General features: G+C 54.6%; 1 protein-coding gene across 1 annotated transcript in view; it reads right to left on the bottom strand.

Moving 5' to 3' along the window:
* LOC147660700 (uncharacterized) overlaps positions 1 to 13,214 on the bottom strand; it is a 348,598-nt gene that overhangs the window by 42,280 nt on the left and 293,104 nt on the right. Inside the window, exon 7 of the mRNA XM_086951528.1 lies at positions 1,641 to 1,667. Coding sequence (XP_086807654.1) covers positions 1,641 to 1,667 — 27 coding nt within the window. The remainder of the gene's footprint in view (positions 1 to 1,640; positions 1,668 to 13,214) is intronic.

The raw sequence follows: 13,214 nt of genomic DNA, 5'->3' as shown, positions 1-13,214 counted from the left end.
TGCAACGGCCATGATGATTGCGGTGGTCCGACCCCCTTCTTGTAGTGTCTAGTGCATTAAGCTGCTGTTCGCCACCCGTTGCGTCACAGACCGGACAGATTTAGCGACCCTTGTGGTAGGTCTCTTAAGCAGGGTCAGGTCGGCCGTGGCGGTGCTAGGCAGGATAGGTATCGGGTGTTTACAAAACCCCCGGTGTGTCCCTTGTGGTGGGGTCGCTACTGGCCTGGTCGAGGTCCCGCCAGGGTGTCTCTTGTTTAGACTTTGGGGGCCGTAGTACCTGCAGCGGGTTAGGATCGTTACCCTCGTCTTGTGTGGTCTGGCGCTGCCGGTTCTTCCCTCCGCGTTCACAAGCGCGTTAATGTCTTTTCCCTCAGTCCCCCGGGGGCACCCGCTTCAGTCTTCTCTGCCGCACCGTCCCGGGGAGTGAATGGGGTCTGCTCCCCCCGTTGTGGTCGCCGGGCGTCAGGTATGGACATGCAGAGCCAATCGCTTATTCCCTGGGGGAGCTCACCGTGTCACAGCTCTCTGTCGGCCGCTCAGTCTGCCTTCCGCCTCCGAGTATGTCTTCCCACTTGTCGCTGCCGCGTAGCAGGTGCCGGTAGCTGTATATGGGCAGCACAGCTTTTGGCAGTATCTCCGTGGGTGTCTCTGCCATTCCGGTTGTCAGTGCGGGTGGTTTTGCGCCTCAGGCGGTGCGCCGGGAAGTGTCTCCTCTGTCAGGCCGGCCCGGGCTCACTTCCGCCGGGGCCGGTAGCTTACTCGAGGCCGGTGCTTCTGTCCTAGTCACAGGCTTCAGTGCTCCCGTGCTTGGTTTGGTGGGTTCCGGTCCTCGATTTTTGCCAGAAATCGACCCGGTGATTCCGCTCCGGGCCCGGACCCGAACGCTGCCGCTTCGGGTGGGTGATGCAGCGGATAAATGTGTCGGATTAAGAATTAGGCCGCAGTGCCTTCAGGAGCTCTCACACTATGCTGCCGCCATGCTTGGCTGGTAGCCACGCCCCCCTTCTGGAGATATTCTTGAAGTTCGTTTTGGGTGAAAAGAAGATTTCAGAGCAAGGAATTTTAATGTGCGAGTCCCAGCTACTTGTGAGCATGAGTTTTGGGCTCAAATCGGAAAGTACTTGCAGTACGTTCCTTGAAGACTCTGGTGAGCAGGAGATTTGCACAATTGCAGGCAGCATTCCAGGCACAAAGAAGAAGAGTTCAGCGAGCTGGTCTTCAGTGAGAGAGGTAACGGAGACTTCAGTGGACCAACAAGTAAGCCTTGTAAATTAGTTCAAGTCTACCAGTTTGAAGGTCCTCCTACAGAGACTTAGAAGCATTCTTGAGCATAGAGTATAACTGGTCTAGAGACTCTGGTTTAGACAATTAGATTACGATTTAGACACTGCTGCAGGTGATACTAAGCCGTATTAGTACAGTCACAAACAGAAGGTCGTGTAGCTACAAGAAGAATAAACATTGTAGCCATCTCCAGTACAAGAAGCAATTCCTAAGAGACAATACATGCTTGTAAATATGATTATGTAATATATATATGTATATATTATATATATATATATATATATATATATATATATATATATATATATATATATATATATATATATATATACATATATACATATAATGATACTTACCAACTAAAAGAGTAGAAGAAGTAATTTCTGCAAAAGAGAGAAGAAGAGAAGAAGTTACTAATTTTCCTTTACAAGAAAAAAAAAAGAGATATATATATGTTCACTAATACAACTGGCATACAGGTAACAGGGATTGGGGTGTGTAGAAATTCATGCACTAAGTTAAAGTAACAGTTATAACAGTGTTTTGTGTTGTAGGAGTATCCAGTGTAGCATCACATAGGAAGGAGTAGAGCATACCGCACCTTCCAGAGAATACTAGAGAGCAGCAAGCCACTACAGGCAGACAGGTATTTAGGTGAAAGATCATTGGTAGAGTAAAATAGAGAAAGTGTTGATAGTTGTTACAGTATTTATTGGTTACAGCTATCTATAGAATATTAACTCAGGACCTGGCCAGAGACCATCATTGGGATGCCCTGAGAGCGAAGCAGTGCAGTCTCTCTTTTCTTCCCACTCCCCTTTCCCCCTCTTTGCTGCTCGGGAGCCTTAGGTTCTTGGCAGCGGAGTAGAGGATTGTGGAAAAGTCATATGCTCCTGCGGTTCGTTCAAGTTCAGCATTCAGGTACTTGACACGTTGCAGCATGCGCGCCGCTTGTGGCGCTGGGAGGGGTAGTTCTTTGGCTCCTCAGTTCGCAGAGAATTCAGCCCCAAATTCAGCCCCAATGACTCCAATGGCAGTGGCGGCAAAAGCGATGAACAGGTATGTTCGTTTTGGGCTCTCGCGCTGCGGGAGTCCCGCGCCGCATACATGCACCTCCAGGCGCAGGATGATGACGTTGGGGCGTGCGTGCCGCTTGTGGCGCTGGAATGGGCAGTTCTTTGGCTCCTCAGTTCGCCGAGAATTCAGCCCCAAATTAAGCCCCAATGACTCCAATGGTGGTGGCGGCAAAAGCGATGAGCAGGTAAGTTCGTTTTGGGCTCCAAAAGGGTTATCCATGTGAACCGCCTTAAGCTCTACAATGACAGGGCTGACATCACCATGCTGATGGTGGCTGGTGCGGACCAGGAAGAAGAGAGTGAACCTCTCTCTGATCTCCTCTCCTATAGCCCAAAAGATGGACTAGTGGATTGAGTTGCCTATTCAGACACCCTCTCTACCCAACAGCAGACTAACTGCAAGCAAGTCTTGCAACAGTATGCTAGTCTCTTTTCCCTGACCCCTGTCTGACAAATTGGTGTACTCATGGTGTGGAAACTGGTGACAGTTCACCTGTCAAAAACAAGATCTATCGACAGTCAGACCAAGTCAAGGAAAGCATCAGAGCTGAAGTCAGCAAGATGCTGGAGTGAGGGGCTATTGAACCCACTGAGAGCCCCTGGGCCAGCCCAGTGGTTCTGGTCCCCAAACCTCACCCACGGGGTAGAAAGAGATAAATGAAATTTTGCGTGGACTATAGAGGGCTCAATTCTGTCACCAAGAAAGATGCTCACCCTATCCCAAGAGCAGATGAATTGATAGACAAATTGGGGCAGCCAAATTTCTCAGTACCTTTGACTTAACTGCAGGGTACTGGCAGATTGGCATGGCCCCAGAAGCAAAAGATAAAACAGCATTCTCCACACCTGATGGGCACTTTCAGTTTAATGTAATGTCTCTTGAGTTAAAGAATGTCCCTGCCACCTTCCAGAGGTTGGCGAATCAAGTCCTGGCTGGGTTGGAATCCTGTAGTGCAGCTTATCTTGATGATATTGCTGTCTTTAGCTTCACCTGGCAGAATCACCTGATCCACCTTGGGAAGGTTTTAAAAGCCCTGCAACGTGCAGGTCTAACTATCAAGGCATCCAAATGCCAGATAGGGCAGGGCACTGTGGTGTACTTGGGCCACCTTGTTGGTGGAGGCCAGGTACAACCCTTACAACCCAAGATCCAGGCCATCCTGGACTGCGCTGCTCCAACAACCCAGACCCAAGTCAGGGCATTCCTTGGCATGACTGGGTACTCAGGAGGTTTGTGAAGGGATATGGGTCCATTGTGACTCCCCTCAGAGAACTCACCTCCAAGAAGATGCCCAAGAAAATCAACTGGACTGTTAGTTGCCAAAAGGCTTTTGACGCCCTAAAAGAAGCAATGTGCTCAGCACCAATTATAAAAGCATCAGTTTTATGCCAAGCAGTTCATAGTGCAGATTGATGCCTTTGAGCTATAGATAGGAGCGGTCCTATCCCAGACCAATGATGAAGGCCAAGACCAATCTGTTGCTTTTATAAGCAGAAGGCTTGTCCCCAGAGAGCAGCAGTGGAGTGGCATTGAGAGGGAGGCCTTTACTGTGGTTTGGTCCCCGAAGAAGTTGAGGCCCTACTTGTTTGGAACTCACTTCCTGGTTCAAACTGACCACAGACCTCTCAGATGGCTAATGCAAAGGGGAAAATCCAAACCTACTGAGATGGTCCATCTCCCTACAGGGAATGGACTTTGAAGTGGAACACAGACCTGGGACTGCCCATGGCAATGCAGATGGACTTTCCAGGTTTTCCACTTACACCATGAAGACTCATTAGGTCAAGGTTAGTCTCATCACCTTTCATTTGGGGGTGAGGGGGTTGTGTGAGAAAGTGCCATCTTTCTTGCATGGTATGCCCCCACTTTTTGCTGAATTGCTGTTGTACTTTGACTGAGTGTGCCCTGGGTTCCTGCCAATCAGGTACCCAGGGCCTGTGTTCCTTCCCAAAAATGGCATTGAAGCCTAAACCCAATTGGCATCTCTGGCCACAGGTCAGCACCTGGTAAATGGTACCCTAGGTACCCAGGGAACTGTGACCAGAGAAGGTCCCTAAGGGCAGCAGCACTTATTGTGCCACCCTTAGAGGCCCTGTACCCTGACACACACACACAAGGCTGAGTGTCTTGGTGCAGAACTAAACAGAGAGTCAATATGGCACACATCCCTGTGTGCCATGCCCTCAAACAAACTGCCCTGGCATAACTCAGTCACCCCTCTAGCTGGGTGCACTATGCCAGTGGTGTGGGCACAGGTGTGTGAGCCCTGTGCCTCTACAGTACCCAGTGCCATTCCTGGGCACTGTAAGTGCAGTGATGCCATTAAAAGTATATGGTGCTGGGAGGTTGTCATTACAAACACCACAGCACCATAATGGCTACACTGAAGACTGAGAAGTTTGGTATCAACCTTCTCAGCACATTAAACCCGCACTCATGCCAGTGTGGGATTTAAAGTACAATGCACGACAGAGGGCAACTTAGAGTTACCCCCTGACACCAACCCACATCCTGTGTCTGGACTGAGAGGCTACCTAGGCTGCCACCCAGCGGACATGTTGCTGGACCCCTGGGTAGCGAACCCTCCACTCTCTGCAGCCTGCAACAATGCACATCCTGGGACCAGGTGCTAGGTCTCCTCCCCCAGGATGGGCAGGGAAAGCTTCAAAGGCATGCCGCCTTTGTGAGCTTCTCCAGGCCACTTGCTGTTTTTGATCCCCACTCTGGCGGGAAGACAGGCGGGAAAAACAAAGGAAGGAAAGGGGGTGTGCCAGCCTCTGCCAACCCCACTCCTCAGGTGGGGGAGGCGAGGTTAAGCACAACTCCGGGCTCTCACCATTTTGAGAATGGGGAGCCCTACCCAATCAGAGCTAGGCTCCTGCCCCCCTCCCACTGGAGAGTGGCAGGATATGGTGTGCACTCACCCCAGGACAGGGACCCAATGGTCCCTGCCCTTGCCCTACCTGTAACACCCCTAAATTTAGTATTTAGGTGCACCCTGAACCTTCCTTCCTCAGATCCCGATTTTGAAACAAGAAGAAGAACAAGAAGAAAGAAGATCTGCTATGCTGCTAACAAGAGGACGACACCAACTGACTTGGCCCCAGCCCTGCCAGACTGTTGATACTTGAACCTGCTCCTGCTAAATCCCGGCGTTTCCTGTGGTCAGCAACCTTGAAAACCTCGGAGGACCTGACTGCCTTGCTCATCTAAAGACTGGGACTCCCATGAGCAGTGGTTCTGCTCAAACAGCAACAACCCCTGGTGCGAGCCAGGAACCGCGAATCCAGCACACTCTGCACCAGCCAAGCCCGGCCCGTGCTTGAGTGGACAAAGACAACGAGGACGTCCCCCCTGAATCCAGCAACCAAGGACCCTCCTCGACGCTCCTGACGACGCCTACAGCCTCACAACAAGGGACCCCTCCAACCGCGACCAGCTGAGGGTAAGATTTACAGACACCAAAAGACACCCCTGCACCCGGCGCCCCACAGACCCCTGTGCCCAACTCCTGGGTGTCTACCTTTCCTACAACATCCCAACTTACCTCTCGAAGTGGTGGTCGCACCTGAAGAATCTCCGTCCCGAGCGTGCAGCCTTTGTTCAACTTCCAGCTTTCCCTTTGAATTACATTGGGCGCCCGGAGGCCCAAAAGCACCCTGCACCCAGCCGCCCGAGTGCCACTGGAAGTGCAGCAACTACCCTATTCTACTTCCCCACTTGCCCTGTGTAAGTGACCAGGAGCTCAGCTCCCACAGCCGGGTGGCCTGCCTGCTAGCAGCCACCAACCGAAGGTCCCCTATCCTCCGTAGGATAACATTGGGCCTACTCTCTCGGCACCCGGCTGCCCCTGTGCCGCTGAGGGTGTAACAACTGTACTTATCTGACCCTGGGAGACCCCCGAGTCTACCCCCAGAACCTTAACTCTGCCAGTCAAGTACTTACCCAAAGACCGATAACTTGATTTTCTCCATAGGGTAACATTGGCTGGTTTTCACTTGAAATTTCTTCTGTCGAATTTTGCAACAGTGAAATATTCCTTAAAAATCATCGGGGCGTGGCTAAGATGGCGGCGTGATCGGTCGCAGGTCCCGGAGGCTCCCTGCCCGATCCCATCCGATTGCGCCCCGCTGCATAGACAGATCTCCCTGGTGCACTCAACCCGGCTGATCTAGTGGCCGATCTCCTGCTGAGCTCTCCGGTGTCCTGTGAACTGCCATTGGTGCGGCGCCGAAGCTTGGGGACGCCGGTGACCGATTGCCGCGGCCGCAACATGGCGACCGCCGCGGCCCTGTGAGAGCCGGCGTGCTCTGCCCCTGAGGCCCTGCGGAGACCGAACGGCCCATCGGGGCTCTAGCTGGCGAGTTTCCGGCACGCCCGGGCACATCTGGATGGTCCCTGCTCCCGCCCGCGAGGCGACCCCGATCCTGCAGCACCCCTGGTGAGGCGGCGTGTGTTCCCCGGGAGCCGTGAAAATCGACTCCCCGGCTTTTGGGCCTACACGCACTTCTGGGGGACTGCCCGCCAAGGCCGAGCGCCACCGGGCGGTGACACGGCCGACAACAGCACCCATTCCTCCAGCCTGCACCCTGACGGCCCTCTCGGGGCCCTGGCCGTCCTCACCTTTGCCGGGTGGTAGCCCGGAATCACCGACACCGCTGCACTACAGCTGGTCCAGGGCGGCCGCCTTGATCTGCGAGGGCCGGAGCGCCCTATCCACACGGACCTGCACAGCTCCTACGGTCCGCTGCCGTGCCCGCGGGTGCGGCCCCGGGGGGCTCCTGAGGTCCAGCCTCGCCGCCTGCAGAGCGTCCCCGATCCTAGGACCTGGCCGGCGGTGCGGTGTGGGACGGCCGGGCACCTTCAAATCGACCCCCCGGCCTTGGGCCTGCCGGGGCTGCCCAGGTGGAGGGCTGCGGGGGCCTGGGGGATGCCTGACGATGCACCTGCTGTGACACTTCTGGACGGGCGTCGCGCAGCCCTGTGCAGTGAGAGGCACTGTGATACCGCTCTCCGCCACAGTGGGCCGTGAAGCCAGGGAGAGCCTTTGGACCGGGCTGAGCTGCAACTCCACGCCTGCGTCGCCCTGCGACACTGCTGCACACAGGTGAGGAGAGCGGTGGGGCACCGGGTCGGACCTCGGGGGGCGCGATGGAGCCCCCGGCGATTGGCTCAAGAGGTCTGCCGTTTCTGTCCGTCTTGCCACGAGCTGCTGGCCACTTGTGGAACAGGTCCACAACTACGTTAGTCTCCGCTGCGGGCACCCCCATAGGGTTCGACGCCTAGCCCCTCCAACACGCTTTCTGATAGCCGCCACCCATATCATACCATATCAAGGTGCCTCCCCACGCAATTCCTTTGGGTGACAGCCTTGCTCGCTGCAGCAGAGTAGACGCCGCCGCGCCACCCAATACCACTACAGGGCCAAGCCACCGCTGTCTTTAGGTTACACCCCACGTTCCACCCCCGACGCCGGGAACAGTTCAGACCCCAGAGACAAAATGGCGGGGCAGCGGTCGAAGAAGGGGTCACAAACGCTCCCAGAGCTCCTAGCCAAAACACAGTCCAAACCCAATAAAGACCCTCCTTCCCCCCCGACTGCAAAGCAGACGCCTGCACCGTCGGAGGATCAATCACCCATCACTAGGACTTTCTTGGAAACACTGTTTAATTCCCTAAGGGACGACTTCCGGTCCCTGAAGCAAGACGTGGCGGGTGAAGTCCGGGAGCTCCGGCGAGAGGTGGAGGGCCTGGGGGAGCGAGTGGCGGCGGTCGAGGAGGCAGATCAGTCCAGGAGCATGGAAATAACACACCTTCAACAGGAAATTGTGCGTCTCACTGACCAGCAGATGGACCTCCAGGCCCATACGGAGGACCTCGAGAACCGTTCCCGCCGGAACAACATACGGGTCCGGGGGGTCCCTCAGAAATCGGAGGGGTCCGATGTCACGGGCTACCTGCGGACTCTATTCCGGTCAGTCCTGGGGGAATCGGCGGATTTCGAGATACGCATTGACAGAGCTCATAGGGTGGGGTTGCCCAGACGGTCCTCGGCGCCACCACCGGACATACTAGCCTTTCTGCCCGACTTTCCCTTAAAGGAACGGATCCTCAGGGAAGCGCGACGGGCCCAGCCTCTTCAGTTCCAGGGCCATTCCATAGCCCTCTATCAGGACCTGTCCGCCATCACCCTGCAGAAACGCAAGGAATTCCGAAAAGCGACGGACTTCCTGCGGCAACATGAGACTCCGTATTCTTGGGGTCACCCGTTTCGACTCATCTTTAAGTGGGAAGGAAAACTTCACCAACTGCGATCACTCAAGGACACGTGTGCCCTCCTGGGCCTTGAGCACGATGAGGATGAACTGACCCCTAGTCCACCCAGGCGGCCCCGAGACAATGGCTGGCAAACTGTGCACCGCAGACGTTCGCCCTCACATCACCTGAGGCCAGATGCCTCTGTTATCACTCAGGAGCGTGCCACTGCAGTCGCGGAGGTGGCCAAAGAGACATCCTCCTCAGGATGACGACTGCACTGCTTGGGAGATCACTCTTAGCTTACCTCCTCCCTGAGAGGGGGATGGGATTCGGATGGGGGGGCCGACGTGTCCGCCACGAGCCACGACCCGACTGGAAGACTTCACCACAGCCCTGTGCGACCTGACAGGACTGGGACTATACCCACTCATACGTGGGAGTTGGGGTTTGGGGCGAGAGAGGGGGTTGGGGGGGACTGTTGACAGTATCCTTGTCTCATGGAGTATAGTTTTGGGTGCGAGGAGGGAGTTGGGGGGATGTTGGGAGGGGGTTTGGGGGGGAACCAGTGTGCCGGGGGGGGATTTGCTTTTAAAGGACTTGAGGAACCCTATTTTTTTGCCGCACTGCCTACCCTCAGACCACATTTGTTCCTACAACGTAGTACATCTAGGCCGGGAACACACACATGTCATAGCACACTTCGACACCTCCTCTACAACAATGGCTAGCCCTACACTGAAGATATTGACACTCAACGTCAAAGGCCTGAACAACCCTATCAAGAGGCGGGCGCTACTCTCTTACCTGGAAAACTCCGGGGCGGACCTGTGTCTACTCCAAGAGACCCACTTACTGCCCAAGGACTGGCAAAGAAAGCGCTCACGCGCCTTTCCCCAACAATTTTTCTCCTCCCTTCCCACCAAGAAAGCCGGGGTGGCCATCCTGATTTCCAGACACTTTAGAGGAAAGGTGGGGACTAAGTCGGGGGAGGTTAAGGGCCGTCTCCTTGCACACTCCTTTCAGCTTGGAGACCTCCATCTCACGATTGGGTCCGTTTACGCTCCCAACACGGGCCAGGAAACCTTTTTGAAAAACGCTCTCTCGGAGGCCCTTCAATCATCTAACACACTCCTACTCATCGGGGGAGACCTTAATTTAGTCATGGACACTACCAAAGATAGGTCAGGGCACCGTTATGGGGACACAGGCGCTATTACCACGGCGGGGGCGGAATGGTTGCGGGAAAGAGACCTGGTGGACTTATGGCGCACTATACACCCCACCGCAACACAATTCACCTTCTATTCCCATGTCCACCGCACCTACGCCAGGCTAGACCACTTCCTAGGATCCTCTGAGTTACTACCCACCGTAGTCGACGTTGACATTGTGCCCGCGGCACTTTCGGATCATGACGCCATTGAACTAACCATCAATGCCCCTGTCACCTCCCGCCCTCGTGGCACATGGCGGCTCCGCGAAACCATGCTGCAAAGACCAGCGATCAGGGAGCGCTTGAACACCTGTATCACCGACTACTTGACTACCAATGACACACCAGAAGTACCGTTATCGGCCCTGTGGGGAGCCCTGAAATCGGTGGTCCGCGGGGAGCTGATTGCTATAGCGGCCGGGGAAACTAAAGATCGTAGGGAGAAGAGGTCCGAACTCACAACCCAAGTCGAGGAATTAGAGAGAGTCCACAGTCGCACTGGCGCCCCACGTGTCTGGCAGCAGCTGAAGGCCGCACGGGCCCAGCTGGCCTCCCTTGACACAGACCGGGCGGAATTTGCTGCACTTCGCCTTCGACACACATATTATGTTGGGGGCAACAAAACTGGACGCCTACTGGCCAGTGCCCTAAAAGCTAAATCCCATCGCACAAAAATAACAAGCCTCACAGATGACTCTGGGAATACCCTCGCCGAGGAACTCGAGATAGCCAACGCGTTCCGGACCTACTATGCCTCCCTATATAGTGCAAACGCGCCACCTCTCAGGGATGTGGACGCATACCTATCTGCGGCGGCTGTTACGGAGCTGTCCCGACCCAGCGCGGAGGCGCTAGATGCTCCTATTCGATTAGAGGAGGTCCAAGCGGCTATATCCAGGCTTCGTCCACTGAAGTCTCCAGGCCCGGACGGCTTCTCGGCGGGTTTTTACAAATTATTCAGCCACCTGGTGGCCCCTATTCTTACCCGACTCTTTAATTCCTTTGAGGGACCAGGCTCTATTCCCCCTGATATGTTGGCGGCTGAGGTGATCGTCCTGCCCAAACCAGGCAAAAAACCGACTCACTGCTCGGCATTCCGTCCGATTTCCTTGCTGAATTTGGATCTCAAGCTTTTCACCGGAGTCCTGGCTGCTCGCCTAGGCCCGCTCCTACCTGGAATCCTGGAACCTGACCAATCGGGCTTCGTGCCCAATCGCCAATGTAGCGACAACACTAAACGAATGTTACATCTGATAGATAAAACACACTTCCAGGACTCTGACGCGGCGCTTGTGGCCATAGATGCGGAGAAAGCCTTCGACCGTGTTGACTGGGTGTACTTACACCGGGTACTGCTCCGCTTCGGACTCGGCGATCGCTTCCGTTTCTGGATAGCCAGTTGTTACCATCAACCCCAGGCCCGAGTCCGTCTGGGCGGGTTACGCTCAGACCCCTTCGATATCCAACGCGGGACGAGACAGGGCTGCCCACTATCTCCCCTTCTGTTTGCCCTCTACATTGAACCCTTAGCGCAGAAAATTCGAGACAACCCTGACATTACTGGAGTCACCTTTGGGGGCGAACCACATACCATCAGCCTATATGCAGATGACATCATAGTTGCTCTCACCCGACCCACACACTCGATACCCGCCTTTTTAACGGAGCTGGACGCATTCGGTGCGGTCGCGGGCTTCAAGATCAACAGGGGGAAATCCCTCATACTGCCTTTGGGAGGTAATGCCCGCCCACATGCCCCGGCCTCTACCTTTGGTTGTGACCTCCAAATCACTACGGAGCTCCCCTACTTAGGGATCACTCTCACCCACTCGACGACGTCGACAGTGGCTCTTAATTACAAAACTCTTACCGCTCAGATTAAGGCGGATCTCACACGTTGGTCCAAACAACCTCTATCTCTCCTAGGCAGAATGGCGGCGGTGAAGATGTCGGTCCTGCCAAAAATCCTATACCTCTTCCAGACCCTCCCAGTGTTCCCCCCGAAGGGTACCATCTCCGATCTTCAGGCAGCACTGCACCACTTTATTTGGGAGGGTAAAAGGGCACGACTTCACAAGCAACTGATCCACAGGAGCGTGGATGAGGGTGGACTGGGGGTCCCCAACTTGCTCCAGTATTTCCACGCCACGCAGCTCAGATATCTAGTGGAATGGTATAGGCCCGAGTCAGAGAAAAGGTGGCTATTCCAAGACAGAGCCATGGCCCAACGATCCCTTTGGGCGATCCCCTTTTTGCCCAAGAAGCATAGACCAGCCTACCTCAACAACTCTCCCATTACCCGCATGGTCACTAAAGTATGGGACGCGGTGGCCGTCAAGCGCGGCCTCACCACCTTTCCTTCTCCATTTATTTATTTACAAGCTTATATAGCGCTGGAATCGACTCCTTCAAGAGTATCTCTGCGCCATTTACCCCACTCCTAGACAACCCAGACTTCCCTCCGGGTAACGACCCCCGGGCCTTTACACAATGGCGGGGCACTACATGCAGGTGCGCTGGGGACCTCTTCGACCTACAAGGCTTCCTCACTCTCTCAAACATCAAACAAAACTACGACATCACCGACCCTCATCTTTACCAATATTTTCAATTGCGACATTGGCTCACTGACCCGGCGACTGTCACCTTGGTGGGACGCCCCATGACTCCTTTTGAGAAATGGCTCCTGACCAGAGACACTGACCGCCACCTAATCTCTGATATATACAAAATGCTCACACCTCCGACGGCGACAAACAAAACCGCGGGCCAGAAGAGATGGGAGACCGAACTCGGCAGAACTCTATCACCCAGAGAATGGGACCAAGTGTACTACAGGGCTTCACACACCACACACAACACAGCAGGCAGAGAATCGGCTGTGAAATTGGCGATTTACTGGCACCTTACGCCAGTCAGGCTTCACAAAGGGAACCCAACACGAAGTGACCTGTGTTGGAGGGGATGCGGGGAACAAGGCACTCTGACGCACATCCTTTGGGACTGCAGGGAGGTCCGGGGCTACTGGGACACAGTTTTAGACGACATACATGCGACCTTTGACACCGAAATCCCTCGATTTCCCGCATACGCCATCCTGGGGCTACCCAATGCACTTACCTTCCCTCTGAAGTCTGTTCGAGGTCGCCAGATGGGCATTGCCATGCAAGCAGCCACACAACACATCCTTTCACTTTGGGGGTCCACGTCCAAACCCACTCACACAGGGTGGTTACACAAACTCTGGTTCAGCTTGGGCATGGAACGTATTCAGGCTACTCTCTCCCAAACTACGGCCACGTTTCAGAAGATGTGGCAGCCGTTCATATCGCTACTGTCCAAAGAATTCAACGAAATTACCTGTCCGAAATACTTAAGACTA

Source organism: Lissotriton vulgaris, unplaced genomic scaffold (assembly GCF_964263255.1).
Source record: "Lissotriton vulgaris unplaced genomic scaffold, aLisVul1.2 SCAFFOLD_712, whole genome shotgun sequence".
In the NCBI taxonomy this organism is placed as follows: domain Eukaryota; kingdom Metazoa; phylum Chordata; class Amphibia; order Caudata; family Salamandridae; genus Lissotriton; species Lissotriton vulgaris.
Note: the sequence above shows the minus strand (reverse complement) of the source record. Positions and strands in the feature narration are given on the sequence as shown.